At 34.2% G+C, this 21,388-nt stretch overlaps 1 protein-coding gene across 3 annotated transcripts in view; it reads left to right on the top strand.

The window, feature by feature from the left end:
• The window catches only part of Plod2 (procollagen-lysine,2-oxoglutarate 5-dioxygenase 2), a 90,008-nt gene that overhangs the window by 24,796 nt on the left and 43,824 nt on the right, over positions 1-21,388 (top strand). For all 3 annotated transcript variants that reach the window (XM_004834397.3, XM_004834396.3, XM_087186301.1), the window contains exons 2-3: positions 16,286-16,377; positions 18,788-18,924. In XM_004834397.3, the coding sequence (XP_004834454.1) occupies positions 16,286-16,377; positions 18,788-18,924 (229 nt within the window). The remainder of the gene's footprint in view (positions 1-16,285; positions 16,378-18,787; positions 18,925-21,388) is intronic.

The raw sequence follows: 21,388 nt of genomic DNA, 5'->3' as shown, positions 1-21,388 counted from the left end.
ACACTTGTAAAAGGATCTCTAGTGATTTTGATATGTGTGTTAACCTTTGTTGTCAGGAATTGATGAAAAGGAAAAAAATGAAAAGGAGGCTGAGAATGAATAGGCAGAGAGATGGAAAAAATAGTAGAGGGAAGCATTATGAGGAAATAGGTTAGTACAGCTGGACAATTAATTTGGCACTAAATTTTGTTAATTTAAGGGAATTTTGTTGGATTACATAATTTTCAGTTTACTGAAAAGAAAAAACTTCATACTGATTTAGGAAATATTTTTCTCGACAAAAATGTGTATGGAAAAAAATTGATTCCTTTTGTAAAAGTGATATAGGGGGAAAATGTACCTCTCTCACTGCTAGGAATCAGATACACCTAGTTCATGTTCTCCAAAATTGAACAATGAATTCTAACATTGGAGGTTAAGAGGAGGAAACGTTTCTTAAAAGTAGATAGCTCCTGAGAGAGGAGGGGCAAAATCATGAGATGGATACAACGTGGGTCAAAACTATGATCAACCAGTAAGATTACAAGTATAGCTGTTTAGGTAATATTGATTCAGTGGGGAAGCAGGTCACATAGCAAGTGTACATGGAAAGAACAAAGACCTTTAGGAAGGGATGGATCAGGGGTCTTGGTCACCCACCAGGGTGACTGATGTCTATATAGACGTTATTGGACTAGGTGATACCAATTATCTCATCCCCTGGGGTGGCATGTAGGCCTGGTCATTCCATCTTTATCTTGAGGCCTGGCTTTCTTTTAAGATTAGCCATCTTAAATAATTTGAAGCCCTTCGTTCTTCTTTCTCACAAACCTTATTTACTATCAGTTAACCCTGTTTTATCTAATTCAAACCATCCAGGAGATTGAGGCAGGAGACTTGCAAGTTTGAGCCCAGCCTGGGTAATTTGGTTACTTTAGGGAGATCCTGTCTCAAAACAAAATTTAAGGGCTGGGGTTTTAGCTTAGTGACATTGCGCCTGCCTGGCAAACGTAAGGTCCTGAGTTTGATCTCTGGTACCAAAAAACTCCAAAAAACAAAACAAAAAACCCCCAAAATTTAAAGGGCTGATATGTAGCTCAGTGTGAGGACCCTGGATTCAATTTCCAATACCAGAAAAACAAAACAAAACAACTCCCTCCAAAAAACCAGCCTGATGCTCCATGTTATAACTTTGGGGTCTCATTACAGCCCCTAGCTGCAGTGTCACAGCTGCACACATTGCCCTCTAAAGGAATTCATGAAGGAACCCTGACCCAGCTGCATACTCCCTGGCCTCCCAGGCTTTTCTCTGAAATCTTTTTTTTTTTTTTTTTTTTGCGATACCAAGGATCAAACTCAGGACCTTACACTTGCAAGGCAGTTGCAGTGCCGCTGAGCTAAATCCCCGAACCACTTCTCTGAAATCTTGGTAGAAGCTTCTCTGACCCCATAATTCCTGCACGTGCATGCATGCAAAACCTGCATCATGTGGACAGTGCCTGCATCTGCCACAGGTTTGAGAAGTAGCCATGTCCTCTTGGACCATGAGAGAGACTGAATACCTAGGTAGCTGCACAAGCTGAAACAAATCCTGGTGAAAGAAGTTTCTAGGTAGCCTGGTGGGAGCAGGGTGCCCTGACACTCTCTTCTCAAGTGAAATATTTATATTTTTATACCTTTGAGCCTGGCAGGGATAGTGTCTTGCTGATTCCTGAGATGAAGTCATGTTTACCCCGCGCGGATTACTTGGCTTCTGTTTAATTGTGCTAATCTCTTTGACAAGGACACCATTCTTTTTTTTTTTTAAGGACACCATTCTTGACTGCAACTTTACACAAGCTTCTTTTCTGGTCAAACTGCTAGTCTTTTTAAAATTCTTGACAATCTGATTTTTGCTCTCACTGTAAATGTGGCTAAATGCTGTGAGCAATACTCATGCCACTGCGTGAATAGTGTGTTAACCTGACATTTCTTCCAAATTTCCTTAAACTTCCATTATCCTTAAACTCAGTCTCAGTTCCAGTCTCAGTGCATGAGCAAAATATAGACACGTTCACTGCTGTGAATGGCCTCTAGTCTAGTTACCGATAGAATCTTCATTTCCATCTGAAATCTCATCAGTACAGTCTTTCTATCCAGATTCCTATAAGCATTCTATTTTTCTGAGCTCCTACCAGAATTTCCTTTAACATTCTTTTGCAACATTCTAAGTTTTTCTACCCTGCTTCAGAATTTTCCAAATTCCTCCTACAAGGACTAATGAACCATATGATCAGGTATAGTCATAACAACATTTCCACTTCTTGGTACCAGTTTTACGTGTTAGACAGCTTTCTGTCACTGTGATAAAATACCTGAGAAAAACAATTAGGGGAAAGATGTGTTTTATGGTTCATGGTCTCACAGGTTTTAGTGCATGATTTACCTGTCTATTCTGTTTCTGGGCCTGTGGTGAGTCAACATCATCATGGTGGGAAGTGCATGGTGGAGCAGAGCTGCTCACCTTGTGGCAGCTGGAGTGGGCTGGGGGGAGACTGATACTAGATACACCTTTCAAGGGTGTACCCTGAATGATCTGCTTCCTCCGATTAGGCCTTACCTACTAACATTTCTACCACTCCCAGTAACTATCAGCTGGGGACCAAGCCCTCAAAACATGAGCTTTTGATGGATATTTAAGATCCAAATCAGAACAGAAAGAAACTAAAATAGAGGAGGACTAGAGGTACAATATTCTAAGAAAGAATAATAAAATTTCTCTGAAATGTATCAGATATTGGAAGATATGTCTACAGTTAGGGAAATGGAAATCTGTTAGTTGATGCTTAAGTCTGTGATTCAGCCTTCTTTAAAGTTTGGATATTAGATGGTTAGCAGAAATCTTGGAAATTGTGAGGATTAGCAATGGGCAAATCATGAGAAAGACTAAAGTAAGCAAACATGGCCTCTTTTGAGTGGTGAGTGTTTGGGGTACTGTCTTGTATCAGTCATTGCTTTCTAGAGAATCAGGTTAATGCAAGATACACAAATATATAAGGATTTACAAGATAGGCTTATTGTGGCCAACCTTGAAGTCAGGTTTGGAAGAGTGCAGAAGGGCTGTCTGCATGCTGGAGATAGAAAGGATCCAGTTTACCGAGGATTTACCACAGTGGTTCCGTCGCCTGCCTCACAAGCACAAGGTCCCGAGTTCAATCCCCAGTACCAAAAAAAAAAAAAAAAAAAAAAAAAGGATCCAGTTGAAGATGTGGAACTTACTTTAGTGTCCCATGAGAGTCTATATCAGGAGGCTGTGATGTAAGGCTGAAGGATCTGTGCTGGAAGCAGGGGACAATGTCCAAGGTGAAGATGAAGACTGGAGTGCCTCTGAAGAAACAGAAGTGAGCCTTTCTTCTTGTTTCCCTTTTATTCCGCTCAGGCAACAAACCTATTAGTTGGTGCCACTCGCACTCAGGATGGGTCTTCTTCTTCAGTAAATCCTTTCAGCCGTAACCAGAACTATGCTGATCCAGTTTTATAGGCCATTTGTTACTCAAGTTGACATAATCAGTTAACTTTCACACAGCTCTAGTACTGGATTATGACAAAAGTACTAAATACTGAAATAAAAATTAACAAAACCAGAATCTACTCATCTCTTCAAAGAATGTCATGATAGGGACCTAACCATTGATGGAAGAGAGTAAAGGGTACTGAGTTATGACAAAAGGGCTATGTGTCTGCAGAAGAGCTTGGAATTGGAAGCACTCATATAGCGAGGATAGGGTTTAAGGTTGGTTTCTTGAATAAGGTTAAGTGGCCTCAGATGATCAGAGTCTTAGGAGGGCAAGTTGTACATAAATCATTAAGGTCCACAAAGTTAATTTTGGGAGCTGCACACAAATTATATAAAATAATTTACTGGAAGACAAGTCATGTACATTTTACATCTTTCTGCCTCCTCAATGCCTGAGGAGTAAGTAGAATTGAAATTAAATGCTTTTAATAACTTATTATTTATGCATAGTCATTGTAATCATACATATAGAATTTGTTTACTATGTGGTATTAACCTCTTTCATTCTCCTCTCCCTAGTTTATAACTTGAATATACTATACTTCTGTGCTCTGATGCTGTTCCTCAAGCTTTGAGAGTTGCAGATTGAGCTGCATTTTTACCTAAACCACTCCATCTCCACCTCATTGAATTAGCTTAGTTCTGGGAACAAGGTCCAGCATTATGAGGCTGATGAAACATGGCTAGGGTGACTAAGACTGTTCTGAGTTATGGGATGCCTTTCCCAGTGTTTTGAGGTTAATTACACACAGACCAGACTTTTTTCAGTAATAACTTGACTGTAGTGCAGGTATGACTTTTATCGTAGGACCTGGATCAGAATTCAAGGCAGTCACTTTTGAAAATTGAGGGAAGAAATAGGAAAATTAGGCATTTAGAATCAGGAGTCACTACATCTTAGGGGAGATTTGTTGTGTTTTCATATATGTTGCAGATAGAGCTTTTTATTTAATCAAAATAGTGTTATAAAGCCATTTAGGAAAAAACAAATGATGAAGCTTTATTATCTTCTCTTTTATTTAGTCTTTCAGACTTTATATACTGGAAAAATAAAATAACCTATGGCTAATTTTGTTTTTTAAAACCAGAGGTTATGTTGCAATCACAATTATAATAAAGAAATATTTTTTATTCAGACATTACAGTATTAATTCTTCATAGATTTGGTAATTCAGGATTGATCTTTAGAACTTACCTGTTTGGAATAATATGGAATAAAGCCTCAGTAGTTTCAGCATTTCATTTATTGAAGACCAGCATGAGATAAAAGATACATGTGTAAAAAAATGAAACTAAAATATGAGAGGAAATATGAAAGAATTATTTTATAATTGCAGCATGTTGAAGACCTTTTTAGAATGTAGACTGTGAGACACAAAACCCAAAGATATAAGAATTAATGGCAGATAAAAACAATGTCATAGAAAAAAGAAAATTCTGTCTGGCAAAAATCTTACAATTGGAACAAAATCTAAAGTTAATTGATAAATAGGAAGATATTCAGCCTAGAAAATTTATTTGGAATTTATAAGACATTATTTCTGAATATAATTTCAATTGTATTTTAAAAATTATATATAATGATTAAAAATAGCTTAAACATTAGCGTGTTAATGAAATTATGGCTTAGCCATACAACAGAACACTGTGCTGCTGTCTTTACATTTGAAAATATCTCAAAGATATGTAAAATTTTAAAAAAGAATGAAAATACAGATTGGATTGTAGAATATATTTATGTATGAGGTATAAAATATTCACTTGTATATGCAGAACCAGTGCATTTGCATCTTCTGAGGAGAAGCCAGCCAGATGCTTGGAAATAAATACCATTTTCTACTCTATCACCTAGTTCAAAATTTAAGTTACAAGCAAGGAAATATCTGTCATGTATACAAATCTGTTTTTTAAACTTCTAACATGGAACAGTGAATGCTAGAATATTTCTTATATTTTCTGGTATATCCTCCAAAAGAGGTAAAACATCTTACATAATTTGCAATAAGAATACTTGACTATATCAAATCATTTGCATGTACATTTATACCCCTAAATTATCTAATATGCTGTTATGGCTTGAATCTAGATAACCCTGTAAAGCCTCAAGCATTCATAGGAGCTTTTCAGAGGTGGCTGGAACTAGGGTGTGTGAATGTGGATGAAGTGTGTGATACTGGGATTAAGGGTGTATGCTACTAAATTAGTCCACTGATTAGAATTAGCATAGTTCTGGGCATGAATAACAGAAGTCTCACACTGGCTGTGGGTGACACCAATCAATAGGTTTATCACCTGGTTGGAATATAGAGGGAGAGAGGAAAGGCAGGCTTGCTGCTGCTGCTTGCTGCCTTCTGCCTGCCATGCCATGGACTGTTTATCCTCGGCAGTGCCCCTCTGCCATGCCACCCTGCTTTGGAACTGCTGGCTGTGGGCTGAAACTTTTACAAACTGAGCTAAGATAAACTTTTCCACCTTTAACTTTGAGTGTCAGGTATTTTGTCTCGGCAGTAAGAAAGTAACTAAGACATATGCCAATTCAGGGTTTTAGTAATCTCATATAGTAACTACTTTCTGAATGATGTGGAGAACTAACTAGCAAGTTGCCAAGGGGAGATTTTGTGCTGCCAAAGTAACTGCCATAAAACTTTCAAGACAAGGTGAGGATGGGCTGCTACTAAGTTTAAATGTATTCATTTTAGGCAAGGCAGATATGATGAACAATGTCACATTTTAAAAATAATTTTATAATGTGTTTATAGCAATGTGGAGTAGAAAGAGCAAATGTTTCACTATAACTGAATAAATGAATGTTAGAACTTTTCTTTCATCCTTATTGCAGGCAGACCATAATTTTTCATGGTCTCTTAATTTGCCTCCCAGATTTATTCCTTCAGGTTAGGCAGACTTGTATAAAAGATTAATTTTTCATTATGGAAAAGTAAAAGTTATCTTGGTTCAGGCACCTTACCTTGGAACTTTCTCTTAGAAGCCACTTGCGTAAGTACAGGTGCAATTGAAAGTGACCTCTGTTCCCATTGTTACTCCTTAATTAACAGGAACATGTACGTATTATCTTGTATTATCTTAGGCTCTGCTATTTTGTGCTGGTTGCTAACTTTACTTTGCTACCAGATTTCTGGCAGGCAATTCATAGTCTGATAAAACATGTGGACAGCAGATGGAGTATGTCACCTCATTCCAAGGAAGATCTCATTACTGTACATCTTTCCATTTGCTTAGTCTTTGAACTCATGAAATTCAACATATGAAAATGCATTTTTTTAATGAAGGGGCAGATTTTCCTTTGACATTAAAATTATATTTAGTATATAAATTCCATAGAATTTTGAAGGATAATACATGCTTTCCATGTCATAAACTCTGGAAAATGATCTTATATACTTTGTTTTAATATTAATAAAGAATGCTTTTCCAAAATAGCCCGTTCATTGTGGATGTCATTTATTGTATTTGATGTCAATACAAAATCTACCTTCTCTCAATTAGTTCCCCTCCCAATATCCCATTCAGTTCTCTCCTCCAAAACAATATAGAGGAAATCAAATTTTCTTCTCTTCAAATATGAGTTGTGGGAAAGTGGTGAGTTTTTTCTTTTCAGAAAGGCTGAAGAATTCTTATTCCCTCAACTGTTCACTATATGATATAATTTTCAGACTTCTAGTAATACTGACCAAAATCTGTGTTGTCAGAATTTCCCTTAATATAGTACACCAAGAGCCTTGTAATTTTCACTTATGGACTGTATAGAATGCAGTGGAATCATCACCTCTCTTGTTAAGATTGCTTTTGCTTTTTTTGGCCAGCTTTCTCCTATTTTCCTTTATTTTGAGCTTGTGTTTAATGCAAATAGAATTTTTTTTCTTTTTTTAAACTTTTAACTCAGGTTTTACTTACTCTGATTAAAGCTTGCTTTAGCATGATCATGCTTTTGTGTTTGAATTTTATTTTCCTCTTCTGACTTTGAGAGTAATTTGCTGGATGTCATTATATAGTTTTTGGCTGCAGTCCAGTCCTTGCATTTTTGTCTCCATGTTTCTGGGAAGGGACTGATAGGATGTGGAGGAGTGGGTTTCTTTTCTTGTGTTTTTTACTGTTTATCATGTTTAGTTACATTCTTAACATTTAAGCACTGGGGAGTTGTTGAAAAGCAGAACTTGGGATTTGTAGGGGTGACAAAGGAGAGCGGGATATTACTGAAAAAACCGATTATGAAGTCATTCCAAATAAAACATTTTTTTACAGATTAAATGATATGATCATATATATAAATATATGGATATTGTTACGATTAGGAGAATACAAGTTTATTTAAATGTGTGACTATTATATCAAGGTTTTCTCAATATAGTTTTCATCAGTGATTTCTGTAATTGATATGGTTATGAAATGGCTATATATTTTATATTAAAAATTGTACCTCATACCAGGAAAGATTGTTTCTTTAATTTTCAGTCTTTGCCTAATAATTAAGTTTCATTGATGATAAATATATTATTTTTGATGTATTTTGTGATATAATGATTTGCTTGAATTATTTTTCTTAAATGTCTTTAACTTTAATAGCACTGTGAATGTTACTAGCTACTGGGAAATCTTGATTTTAATAATATGTTTGTACTTGGAATTTGTTTTCCATTCATTATTAGATTATTAAAAAGACAAACTAAAAAGTGCACGTAAGTTAAGATGTATTATGCACATGTACACGTCCACATGGTGCATGTAATTATGTCCTGCAAATGTATACTAATAAAAATTTTAAAAATCAAAATACATATGTAAATATGCACAAAAAGCACATATATCACCAAGAAAACATGGATTCCCAAAGGAAAATCAGAAAATCTTTAAAAAGTTCTTAATTTTTGCATGTGTTCAATTTTTATTTGAAATAAAAATTTTTAAAGGTATGTTGTGGTTTGAAGTATGCAGGAAGGATGGAGATGGTCACAGTAATCTTTTCCATATCTGTTACTTCTGGAAGTCCTAATCAGGTCTGCTTTGCTTATTATCTGATATTGACCTTTAGGTTCCAAAAGAGTTTATCCGCAGTGCCACCTAAGAAAGATCATTTGTTGTGAAGCCCTTCTTTAAATAACTGGCAATATTTGCCCATTCTAGTCCCACACTGTATATGCTTTTATGTTTACAAACTCATCTTGGCTTGTCAAGGTCTTGCTGTTTTAAGTCTGAAAGCCCATTTTCTGGGAACCTCCTCAGCCCTGGGTGGACTGGGGTCATCTGCATAAATCCCCACTTCTTAGCATGTTGCTTACTTTCTGTTTCTGTGTATGTTGTCAGGGTTGGCTATGGAGATCTAGGCACCTATCTGGATGCTAATGTGTGAAGATACCCTGTGTGTAGCATTAGTGGTTAGAAGTTTCTTGTTAAAAGATTCATTTTTCTTACCCCTTTCTTAAAAAAAAAAAAAGTTAGGGAATCTGCTGATGTCCCTTTGATACATCCTTTTTAGGATTTTGTCCTTATTGAAATTATGACATACATTGCTCTTGAGGACTTTTTGTCTTGAATGTCTTTCAACAATTGCACAAAATAAAATTGTTCTCTTTCCTCCTAGACTGTGTGGCTTTTATTTCTTAGACTCTTCGGGTGACTCAATATTTAATAAGGTAGTAAAATTGTACAAAAAGATCTAGAAAAAATTTTTTTGAAAAATTGTAAATCCCAAGTTTATTCCTGAATTGGTTACCACCTAACTGCAAAATCCAGGATAAGTCTTATTTTTCCTTTACATCTTTGTTTCATCCTTTATAGGGTTTTTAGCCTGTCACTGAGGTAGTATTATTAATTTGCATTAAAGTGAAAAGATTATCAGTAGAGGAGCAAAGTATTAATGCTTTCTGTGTCAGATACTCCTTTTCTGAAGTTTAGCTGAAGTCTCTTCATTGTCTGTAGTCTGGCTCTAGAGCCCAGAATCTGTACCTAACCACCTATCACATAGGTAACCAACTAGCACTATGGTGCCTCTTTCAGATGAAGACTTGCTGCCTGTAGCTAGAAAAATATGTCAGACCTGCTTCAAATAAACCTATGTTGAGTGACTCACTAGGACTGACAGGATTCATTATGAGTTGTAATTATGTCTTTTATTTATTGGAATGGAAGGATACAAAGCAAAGTCAGGAAGTGGAAAAGGGACCTAGGGGAAGTCTGAGAAAATCTGGCACAAATTCTAACAGCCTTTTTCCCTGTGGAATGATACATAATGTACATAATTCCCTGAATTCTTGGCTGTGACAACACATGTGAGGTATTGTCTATCGGATAGAAACCCAGTGTCCACAGATTTTATTGAGCACTTGTCACACAGGCAACCTCTACTATTTCAGCTGCCCAGAAGGAAAGCACATGTTCAGCATAAGCCGCATTGTTTGTACAGTTTGAACAATTTAGGCACAGTAAGCCCTTCTTATCTTGGAGTGAGGAATTTTTTTTTTCATGGAAAACTATCTGGAAATGTCTGGGATCCAGCTTTACAGATTCCAGCTAAAGGCCAAACCTGCAAGCAGTATTTCTGAAGATAGAAGTTTCAGGCGTCCTGTCTTTACTGCACACAGAATAAATCTCAAAAGTTTATTTCTAGATCCCTAACGTTTGCCATTATGTGAGGCCATGCATTTTAAATATTGGAAAAAATGCAGATTAAATTGTGGGTTTTTTAGGAACTTGTGAGTTGTCTTTGGCTAAATTGCACAACCTGTTAAAATCTTATTCTTCATCTGTAAATTTGAGATAATGCTAAAAATATGTAGGGATTTTGCTGAAAATAAATTATTTTATACACCCATACATATGAGATGTATAATATCACTTCTCCCTGAATTCACTCATTCAAAAATATTTAAATATTACACAATGTATACATGTATCGAAACATTGTACACAGAGTGCCATTAATGTGTATAATTTTTTTGCTTTTATGTATCAGTTAAAAAATTAAAACAAAATGCTTATTTAGAACTTACTATGTACTAATGCTGTAATAAGCCTTGAACATCTTATAGTGAGCAGAATGACATCTTGCCTTTCTGCTATTAGTATTCCTTTTGGAGAGAGAGACTTTAATCTCAAATATTGTTTATGTTAATATGTTACCTACAATTTATGGTCAGTACTCTGAAAGAGTGCAGCAAAAGTGCATAGTAAATACTATCTAGTAAATCAGAAAGACCTGTTCTGAGTAAGTGGCATGTCTATGAAACTCTCGAATTTGCCTTGCTACATCAGGAGAACAGGGACAGACATTAGATCGGCTCTTTCCTGTGGGTGGGAAGAGGCAGGCAATGTTGGGGGCAGGGGAAAGGTCAGTGAGCTTGGAGCAGAATGACCAAAGGTGAGAGATGAAGTGGATGAGATTGGAGAGGAGGGAGGTAGTTAAGAATAACTTCCTGGTAATGGAGTTTGAGGCTTAATGGTGTTAGCAGTGGGTAGCATGATCAGATATCCTAAGTGTTTTGAATAGATCGCTAAGAGATGTGACTAACGTTGGCAAAATGGCCTTGGTTAGCTGTGGCAGAAGCCTAGGCAAGTGGTATTTATAACTTGAGTTAGAATAATAGCTTGCATTGAGATGGAGAGATGCAAAACTTGAGAAGGACTTAACTATAACTATTTGCTGAATTATTTAAATGAATAGCTTCAAGACTATTTTTACATTTTTAAAGAAAATAACCTTAAAAGCATTTGTGGTAGAGGAAGAGATTGAATTACAATGTGCTGAGATTTATATATCAACTACAACCCATCTCACCCATGCAACTTTATAATAGAAATTATAGATACTGTGTAACACACGTGTGATTTTGAATGTCAACCATTTTACATTCACTTAACCCTGAAAAGAAACTATCAAGAAGTGCTATTATTTATATTAGAAACAAATAAAACACAGAGTTTAAGTATCTGACCCATTTGAAACAAATGATAAATGTTAAAGTTAGGATTTGAAAGAAATAATTTGTCATCAGACCCGTGTGACCAACCATATCAGCAAAATATAACCTATAGGCCAAGTCTGGCTCAAGCTGTTTTTGTACAGCCAGCCAGAGAACTAGGGATTTTTTTATTTATTTAAAAGGGCTGTAAAAATTAAAAAAAAAAAAAAAAAAGAAGAGAGGGAGAATGGGAAAGAGAGGAGGGAGGTGAAACTGACTGAATGTATGTGATCCACAAAGTCTAAAATAGTTACTTGTCCTTTAATAGTAAAGCTTGCTGATCCGAGCTCTGTGCTAATCATCACTAAGAAAACTTGTTCCTTCAGTAGATAATTAAGAACCACCAGTTGCTGCAGATGAAGGAGCTGTCTGGTCATAAAAATGAGTTAGTTGCACAGTGAAAACAGTCTACTCAGAACTCCTTTGGTAATTTCTTTCCTTGATTTTTGCAAATTTAAAATTAAGAACTATGAGCTAATTTATTTGGGAAGATTTAAGTACCAAAACCAGCCAGATTACTGCTAAGTTACTTACTGTGATACTGTCATTAAGACAATGGATTTCAGATGGATTTTATGTGCAGCGTGACTATTTGGTGACAGGATATATTAGCAAAATGACTTTTGGTATTAAACCCATGGTTTTTGGAAAGGGAAATTAAAATTAGGTCATCAGTGAATGTTCTTGCTCAGGTAATAAGAATTATTTGGAGGGGGAAAAGAACTATGATTCTAATAGTACATCTTCTATCACAACCAATGGAACACTAGCCATAAAAGGATTAATAACTGTTACTTTAGTCATGTTGGGGGAACTATATAATGTTGATTACAGAGGTTTGCTTTTGCTTTTTGTGATGAAGTTGATATAGGAAATGATATCAGGACCTCTAAATATGATATGAGAAATATTATAACTCCCAATCTGTTAGATGTCTGATACGCCAAGTTTGTGTTTTCTAAAATTGAAGAATGCTAGGACCAACAGAGGTTAAGAGAAGGAAATGTTTATTGAGAGTATAGCTCCTGAGAGGCAGGAGGAGTCCAAAATGGGTAGCCAAGGACCTTACTTTACAGGGAAGTTTTATAGAGCAAAAACCATGTGGATATAATGTGAGTTAAAGCTCTGAACAATCAATAAGGTTACAAGTATAGTTGCTTAGGTAACTGATCCAATGGGGGAATAAGTCATGTAACAAGTGTGCATGGAAAGAACAAAGACTTTCTAGAAAATGATGGGTCCTGAGGTCTTGGTCACCCACTGCGGTGACTGATGTCTATCCAGACTTCATTAGGCCATGTGTTACCCCTTATCTTGTCTTTTGGGGAAGTATGCAGCCCTAGTCATTTTATCTGTCTTGAGGCCTGGTCTCCGAAAGATGCTTCTCCAGCCACAGTTGTAAAGTATTTTCAGTTTTTGCACTGATTCTGTTGAGGGCCCAGCCCTAGCTGACTGCCTATAATATTTCTACCTAACTTAGCTGTCTATAGTAAAGTAACTTTTATTTGATAAGTGGTTGTTCAAATCCACTACACTGTATAGATGTATTATATATTTCATATTCATCTTTCCTCAGAGTCAAAAGCTGGAGAAAGAGGTTAATTTGGTTACAGTTGAGCTTCTATTTGTCTATTCTTTGACATCATAGTGCTAGACATCTGGCTGAAACACAGAAAATGATGAGGTATTGTTGCTGTAGATTAGTAGATACTGTTACTAGAGATTAGTAGTTGGGGAGTGACTATTACTGAAGCCTATTTCCTCAGACATCTCACTTTATTATACTATTTTATAAAAGGTGGATTGGGTAAGGTAGTAACTATAGTTATGTAAATTATAATACTGTTTGGTTAAAACCTCTCCTTTTTATTGTATGTGCTGCCGAAGCGAGCACAAACCTCTCCTTTTTATATTTTGTCTTTTCTTTTACTGAGATGATTGAGAGTGTTAACAATAGACTAAGTAATTTTCTATCATTCTAATGATTGAAAGATTGTAAATTTTGCATAAAACAGAACTCTCTTAATTATAGGAATTTTCAAACACATATAATCTAGTTTCAGCAATTATATATGGCAGCCTTGTTTAATCTTTTTCATTGCTTTCTGTCTACCACAAATATGTTTAAAACAAATTTCAGATCTATATTATTCTTTGGGTAAATATTTCAATATGTATCTTTCAAATGTGACTATTAAAAATATGTTAATGTTGTTACCATGTTAAAAATAATTTTAAGATAGCAATAAATAGTGTTTAAATTGCTCTAGTTTTCTCATAAGTGCCTTTTTGTACTTGTTTTTTCAGATCAGAATCCAATTAAGATCATCATTTACGATGGCCGAAGCCTACCTTAATAATCAGTTAATATGCTATAAGTTTCCCTTTCCATTTTTCCCTTTTGCTTTTGACTATTTAGGTCTTTGTCCAGTAGAATTTCTCATATTCTGGTCTTTTTTGATAGCATGCTTTTTTTTGTCTCTTTTCAGGTTTTATCCTTTCATTTCTAGTAAACTTGTTGTGTACGTTATGTTGAAAATAAGTATGTGCCAGTTTAGGTTAAGTTTTAATACTTTAAAAACACTTTATAAATAAGAAAATTAGGTTTTTGAATTGAGTGATAACAGCTTGTACATGTCAGTACTTTTTTCTTTAAGATTTCTCATCAGAACAATGATGCTGAGCTGTTTACATGAAATGTTATAAAGCATACTTTTCTTTAACAGAATTGCATAATTTATTACAATTTTTTATAATCAGCAACAATACAGAAAAAAATCAGGAGTCCTTATTTGGCATAGGAATGCTAGATATTATGAGACTACACATTTTTTAAGCTTTGTCTTCTGAGTCATTGAACTGGGTAATATTTTTGTCTACTTAATGATCTGGCTGACATTATTTTTCCTATTAAGGATGATGACACCCTTGCTGTTAATTTTATCCTGGAAATGGTAAATGTAAAAATTCATCCACTCTAAAAATCTAAACGTATAGAGGAAGTACAAAAGATCAATATGCAATATGCATGTATACAAATTCCCCAAGATGAATGTGTTACATAATGTGTATCACAAACATATACTAATAAAAGAGGAAAAAGAAAAAAAACTTATAGTTAATTCTTCGGACTTATATAGAAAAAAAAATCAAGAAAAGTTACCTTTAAGTAGAGTCAGTTTATTGCAGAGAAAAGAGGCATTGGAAAGTATAGAATACACTACTCAAAATCTAAGACTATGTTTGGTGATTGTCTCTGGTAAGGCCTATTTTGAAATTTATTATGAATGGTAACATCAAATTTTTAAAATAGCTAATGGTTGAAACTATATATAGGGAATTTTGTTAAAAGGAATCATTAAAAATATTAAAATGTTTACTCAGTCTTTTACAACTTTAATCAAGATGACTTTATTTTACCTAGAATATTTATTTCCTGTGGTGAAATTTATGCTTGACATACCTCTTTCCTGAAAGAAATCTACAAATGTTGATATTTATCTTCATGGAAATGTTTTCCTTTTTTTGTTTGACTAATGAATGATTCAATTTATTATTTTCTTATGTAAATTACATTTATATTTACATGTTATATTTTTTCTTAGTAATTTTCAAAATTTGGCAAAGAATTATCTTGTTTAATGTGAAATTATTTTTAACTGATTCCTATAATGCATTAATGCTATGTCTGATCTTTGTCTCCTGCTTCAGAGACTTCTAAGACCTGGTTTTTTTCATACTAATAGCAGTTTGAAGGAGAATCAAATGATGTAACTTAGTGCTCAGAATGTTTCCAAGATGTTAGTTGTGCTTTCTTAGTCCATGGATCACCATAAATCTTACAGCTGAAAAGAAATGTTGCAGCCCCTTTGGCATTTGCTGATTCATTTCTTTAATGTGTTTTTCTGACAAACATCGTGTGTTTACTAGCTTATATAGTCATTTTTGAAATAGCTCCTTAAATCTACCTGTGTTTGCTAAGAGGAGATTTTATGTTAGATCAAAAATAATAATAATCCATTAAAAAGGGTAAAAGCTATGTATTTACTAATGCTGATATTAGAAATGCTGATTTGGGTTCCAGTTATTCTTTAAAGAAAAGCAACACAAAAAATGAATGATATAAATGTTATGATTTTTAGGACATTTTCAAATAAAAAGTAGAAATATGAAAATATTAGATTTTTTTTCTAAGTAGTTACTACTAGTTTGCCACACTTTATTTTAGAGATTAAGATCATTCTTTTTTTTTCTTTCTTGGTACCGAGGATCAAACTCAGGACCTTGTGCTTGTGAGGCAGGCTCAGTGCCACTGAGCTAAATCCCTGGCCCTAAGATCATTCTTATGATTAGATCTTTCCTTGTTTTGCACATCAGTATTTTTATGACTGTAATGTGCTACACGACCTCATTGATACGTATTATAGATCTGGGTTGATTTCAGGTGAAAATGAAGCAAGTTGATTTAAGAATTGTAATCATTTTATGGAAGCTTTTCTCTTAATGTTGAGATACTTTATTGAGGATCTTTTCTTTAAACATGAAAAACATTTTTTAACCATTGAAATAATTTACTTGATGTGTTCATCATTTAATAGTAATCAACCAATTTTAATTGCCAATTGTTTAGTAGCTCTTTGTTTAGTCTGGTGTAAATTAAACTAGAACATTCCTATAGGTTTAATGAAGTCTCTAATCACCCTAGTGAACTGTAAAGTGTTAGCATTTAACCTCTTGGTAAACTTCCTTATGTTATTATTTTTTGTCTTTGCAGATAAATTATTAGTCATAACTGTAGCTACAAAAGAAAGTGATGGATATTACCGATTTATGCAGTCAGCCAAATACTTCAATTACACTGTAAAGGTATGGTATATCTTTTAATCTATAGAGATGTTGGAATATGTGTCTAAAGTTCTTTTTTATAGAAACCACAACATCAACACAATTTATAATCATCCAGAAAGATGAAATTTGGTTACATAATTGCTGTTAGTTTATATAGTTTTTTTAATCTTTTTTTTTTTTTGGTACCAGGGATCAAACTTGGGTCCTTGTGCTTACACAGCAGGCAGCGAAACTACTAAGCTAAATCCCCGGCCCTAGTTTATATAGTTTTAAAGATATAGTTTAGCCCATTCAGTAATTTCTTATAATTTTCTAATGGTTCATATATGTTCTATAAACAACAGAAAAATATGAAATTATATATATATGTTACATCATTTCTTTTGGAGTGTTGTGTAAAAACACAATATAATTAAGATTTGACAGTAGGGTTTTTTTATCGGCTTTGAATAATCTTTTAATAATTACTGTTGGTTATGCTCTGTGTGTGTGTGTGTGTGTGTGTGTGTGTGTGTGTGTGTGTGTGTGACCTTTTCTATTAGTTAGAATTGTCTTTGTTGTTTTGCTTTTTTGGTTGTTCTAGAGAAATTTAGTAACATTGTAAAAATTTAGTTGCTTTTGTTGGTATTTTTCTGTTTTTCTGTTTTTTTTTTTTTTGTACCAGGGATTGAACTTGGGTCCTTCTGCTTGCGAGGCAAGTGGTAGAACCACTGAGCTAAATCCCTGGCCCTTATATTTTAAGAAAACATTTCCAGGGGATATTTCACTAACATACAATCTGAGGAGACTGGGGAAGTTGATAGAACTGTTAAACTGTTCTGTATGGGGTCTGCTATTTTTATTTTCTTATTTATTTTTTAAGAGAAAAAATCTGTCAATGGGGTTGCAACATTGTCAAAATGGCCATACTCTTAAAACTGATATATAGATTTAATGCATTCCCAGTTTAAAAAACCAACACATTCCTTATAGAACTAGAAAAAACATTGAACCAGAAAAGGCCGAGAATAGCAAATGAAATCCTCAGTAACAAGAACAAAGCAGGAGGCATCACAGTCATGGATTTGAAGTTATATTACAAAGCTACAGTGATAAAAACAGCATAGTACTGGCACAAAACAGACATGTGGAGCAATGGAATAGAATAAAGCATGCAGAAACAACATCACACACATTCAATCACCTGATGTTTGACAAAGGGACCAAAAACATAAACTGGAGGAACGATAACCTTTTTAGCAAATGGTGCTGGGAAAACTGGCTATTTATAAACAGAAGACTGAAGCTAGACCCATATCTCTCATCATATAGTTCTATACGTAAATCAAGTGATTAAAAAAACTAAATGTTAGAACAGGAACACCTAACCTCCTGGAAGATAATAAAGGTAAAAGTCTTGAAGTTATAGGCAAAGCCCCTTTGAACAGACTCCCAATTACCCAAAGAAATAATACCAGGAATCAGAAAATGGAATTATATCAAATTAAAAAGCTTCTGGACAGCAAAGAGAATAACAGAGTGGGGAGACAGCCTGTGTAATGAGAAAATATTTTTGCCAGCTACACTTTGAACAGAGGAGTAATGTCTAGAACATACAAAGAACTTGATTAGGTGCTCTAAAATAAAAGACTCAGTCAAACAAATGGGCAACTAAAATGAATAGACACTTCTTAGAAGAAGTACAAATGGCCAAGAGGCTTCCTTCTTTCCCTTTTTAATCCCTTTTATTCCAGGCTACAAGTCTATTGGTTGGTTCTACCGATACCCAGGGTTCTACCCACATCCCTTCCTTTTTTAGTAAGTCAATCATCCAGATACCCTCAGAATTATGTTAAACCAATCAGGCATTTCTTATTCAAGTTGACACCAAAGTTAACTATTGCATATGCATGCCCACATGTGTAGCAGCACAATTCATAATAGGTAACTCATGGAAGTGGGCTATATGTTCATCAACTGTTGGATGGGTGAAGAAAATGTGGTATTTATTCACCAGAGTCCTACTCTGCTATAAAAAAGATAAGTTTATAGGAAAATGGGTGTACTTTGAATCCATAATATTAAGTGAAATTAATCAGACCCATAAGCTTAAAAATCAGATTGATTTTTCTATATGAGAAAACCAAAGTATAAATACAGAACAAATAAAAGACAGTGAGAAATAGGGAGATAGATCTTTGCCATATGGGAAGAGGACTAAGGGAGGGGGAGGGAAGGAGAGAAGGGGATATAAAAACAATCAAGATGTGTCATGTACATGTACTGACTCCTCACAATGAATGTATTCATTAAGTACCACAAACATAGACTAATTATAACAAAGAATATCAAAGAGGCTAAATATTGCTGATAATGCCTTTTATACTTTTTTATAGAACTGTTATAATTTGAGCTTTGCTCAAAGATGAAATGTTGATTTCATTTATAGGTTCTTGGTCAAGGAGAAGAGTGGAGAGGTGGTGATGGTCTTAATAGTATTGGAGGGGGCCAAAAAGTAAGATTAATGAAAGAAGTCATGGAACATTATGCCAACCAGGAAGATATGGTTATCTTGTTTACTGAATGGTAAGAGAAATACCTAATGGATTTTTCAGACTATATTATTTTTTAAAAATTAAAATTTTTATCTGTAGATTATACTGTATATTAAATTATCTTGATTACTAGGAATCACTTTACAAACTAGATTTTATTCATAGTTGTAAAATCATTGTCTAACATAATCATATAATATGATCAAAGTTGGCGAGTTACTACAAACACTAATGAGAAAACATGGTATAAACTAACATTTTTATGAAATTTATGTTTTAATATTGAGTTAAAGGTAAAGTATGAGTACATTGAACTTACATTTTGAGAAGTGTAACCCAGTCGATTTTGGTTATGAAAATACCTACTTAAAGAATACAATATAGAGCCAGATGTGGTGGTGCATGCCTTGTAATCCCAGCACTTGGGAGGCTGAGAGGAGGATTGCCATGAGTTTGAGGCCAGCCTGGATGACATAGTAAGACTCTGTCTCAAAAAGCAAACAAAAACTAAAAAAGAATTCAGTATATAGAAACTGGTAAGTTTACTGATGTATTTGTTTAAACAATTAGATTTTGAGATAAGATAAAAAAATTGGCAATTGCCAACTAAGAGTAGTAAGGAGGAATAAACTTAAAAAAAAAAAACCTATGATGTTAGTCATAGCTGTACTGCAAGAGCTGATATATACAATTAAATAAACAAGTGAAATTATTATCTCAGAAGTTTTCCAGATGATTGTGTTCTGGGAGATTGGCCTAAGATAAATAAATACTGGCTAGAAATGGACGAATAATCTAATCACACAAACCTCTGCTGTTCACTAGTGTGCCTAAGTACTTTGGTTGTACTGTATGACTGAATTTAGTTTTCATGTGTTCCATATGGTGCAGCTTCGTACTATGAATTATTTACATGTTTTCAGGGGACACAATAGCAAGGAACTCATCAATGTTGGGTAATGGGTAATGGTGAATTGCATCAAAAAAGACCTTGCAAGAAGAAGAAATATGGTGAATACTTTGAAATTATTTTTAAAGACTTTTTTATTGTTCATTTTAAGAAATGAATTCTAAAAGCAGGAAACCATCCAAATGTTTGAATCTTAAAGAATTAAAATTACTAAACAATGGAGTTTGAATGAGAAATTATGAATATGACAGTATTCCCTCTTATCTGTATCAACCAATGTTTGTTTCTTTTGGCTTGTCAGTGCACATTATTTTTTACTGGAAAAGTAGGATCAGTGAGCAAGTTTTTCATTTTGTGTTCAATATGTGTGTATTGAGCTCAAAATATGATTCAGGTTTTGAATATAACACTGTAGAAAAAATATAAATAGATCTAATCTTCAAGGAATTCTCATGTATAATCTAATTCTACAAACAAAACTAAACCTAATATGGAAGAAGAATGCATGTTTTCTTAAAAAACAAACCCCTGAATGTTGACATAATTTCTTTAGCATTATTTACTTTTACAAAAAATATAGTGAAAGATTATTTTACTGGTCACTTTGCTAATTGTTTGTGAAAATATCATTTTTCTGAGTTTGTTGGTATAGTTAAATGTAACTCACATGTATTATTCTGAGGACAGCCAGACCTTATTTGTATTCTATGAAATAAATATTTCTAAAGCCTTGTAATTCAGGTTATTGGTACATACTCAACTATGCTTGCCTTTTATGTTGTCTCACATCGTTTATACAAAAGACAGTAAAAATTTTCTGAAAATGGAGCTTTTCAAATACTGTGTCTATAATTTGAACTAAGAATGGCAGGTTTATTTGATGGACTCGCCCTGCCTGGCAGTGATGACAGTTTAAGTGTGCAGACACAAAGAACATGGTCATTAATGATGGACAACATTTCATTATATTACTATGAAGGAAAGCCAAAACACATAATTGTTTCTTGTTTCTATACTGTTTCTTTTTTTTCTGAAGGAAAAATGAAAATCATTAGCTGTCACTTAAATATATTTCACTGCCAATATTTCATCTAGAACAGTGTAAAATATGTTTAGGAATTAGATAGGAAATAAGTGATTTTAAAAAAATTGTTCACATGTTCTCGTTAATGTTTCCTGAGTTTTGAGTGGGCATATTAGTACATGTGTTTGAGGATGAAGCAGTCAATACACAAAAGGAGGGTTTGGTGATCATGTTCGTGTGTTTGATTTTCTCTGAGTATGCTCATGTTTGCTTACTTTGTGTGACTCTTATGTGTGCATGTATTCCTAAACCAGTTTCTCTATTCCTTGATTTTTTCCCCTTATTTAACATGCACTAAGCATGTATTACATGTAAAATATGGTAATAGCTTGCTGTGGTGGAGCAGCTGACAGGGACAGAAATCCTAGCTCTGGAATTGCTTCAAGTATGTTGTTTCTGGGACATTTAACCTATGTTACAATAGATGTTGAGTATTTTATAAGTATCGCGCTCTAACTGATTGCGCTACTGGAGCTCCAATGTTGAGTATTTTTTAAAAAA

The sequence above is a fragment of the Heterocephalus glaber genome, unplaced genomic scaffold (assembly GCF_053883595.1).
Source record: "Heterocephalus glaber isolate CG9 unplaced genomic scaffold, H.glaber_assembly_v1.0 deba00001504, whole genome shotgun sequence".
NCBI lineage: Eukaryota > Metazoa > Chordata > Mammalia > Rodentia > Bathyergidae > Heterocephalus > Heterocephalus glaber.
The sequence above is the reverse complement of the archived record's forward strand: the minus strand, read 5'-3'. Positions and strand labels throughout refer to the sequence as shown.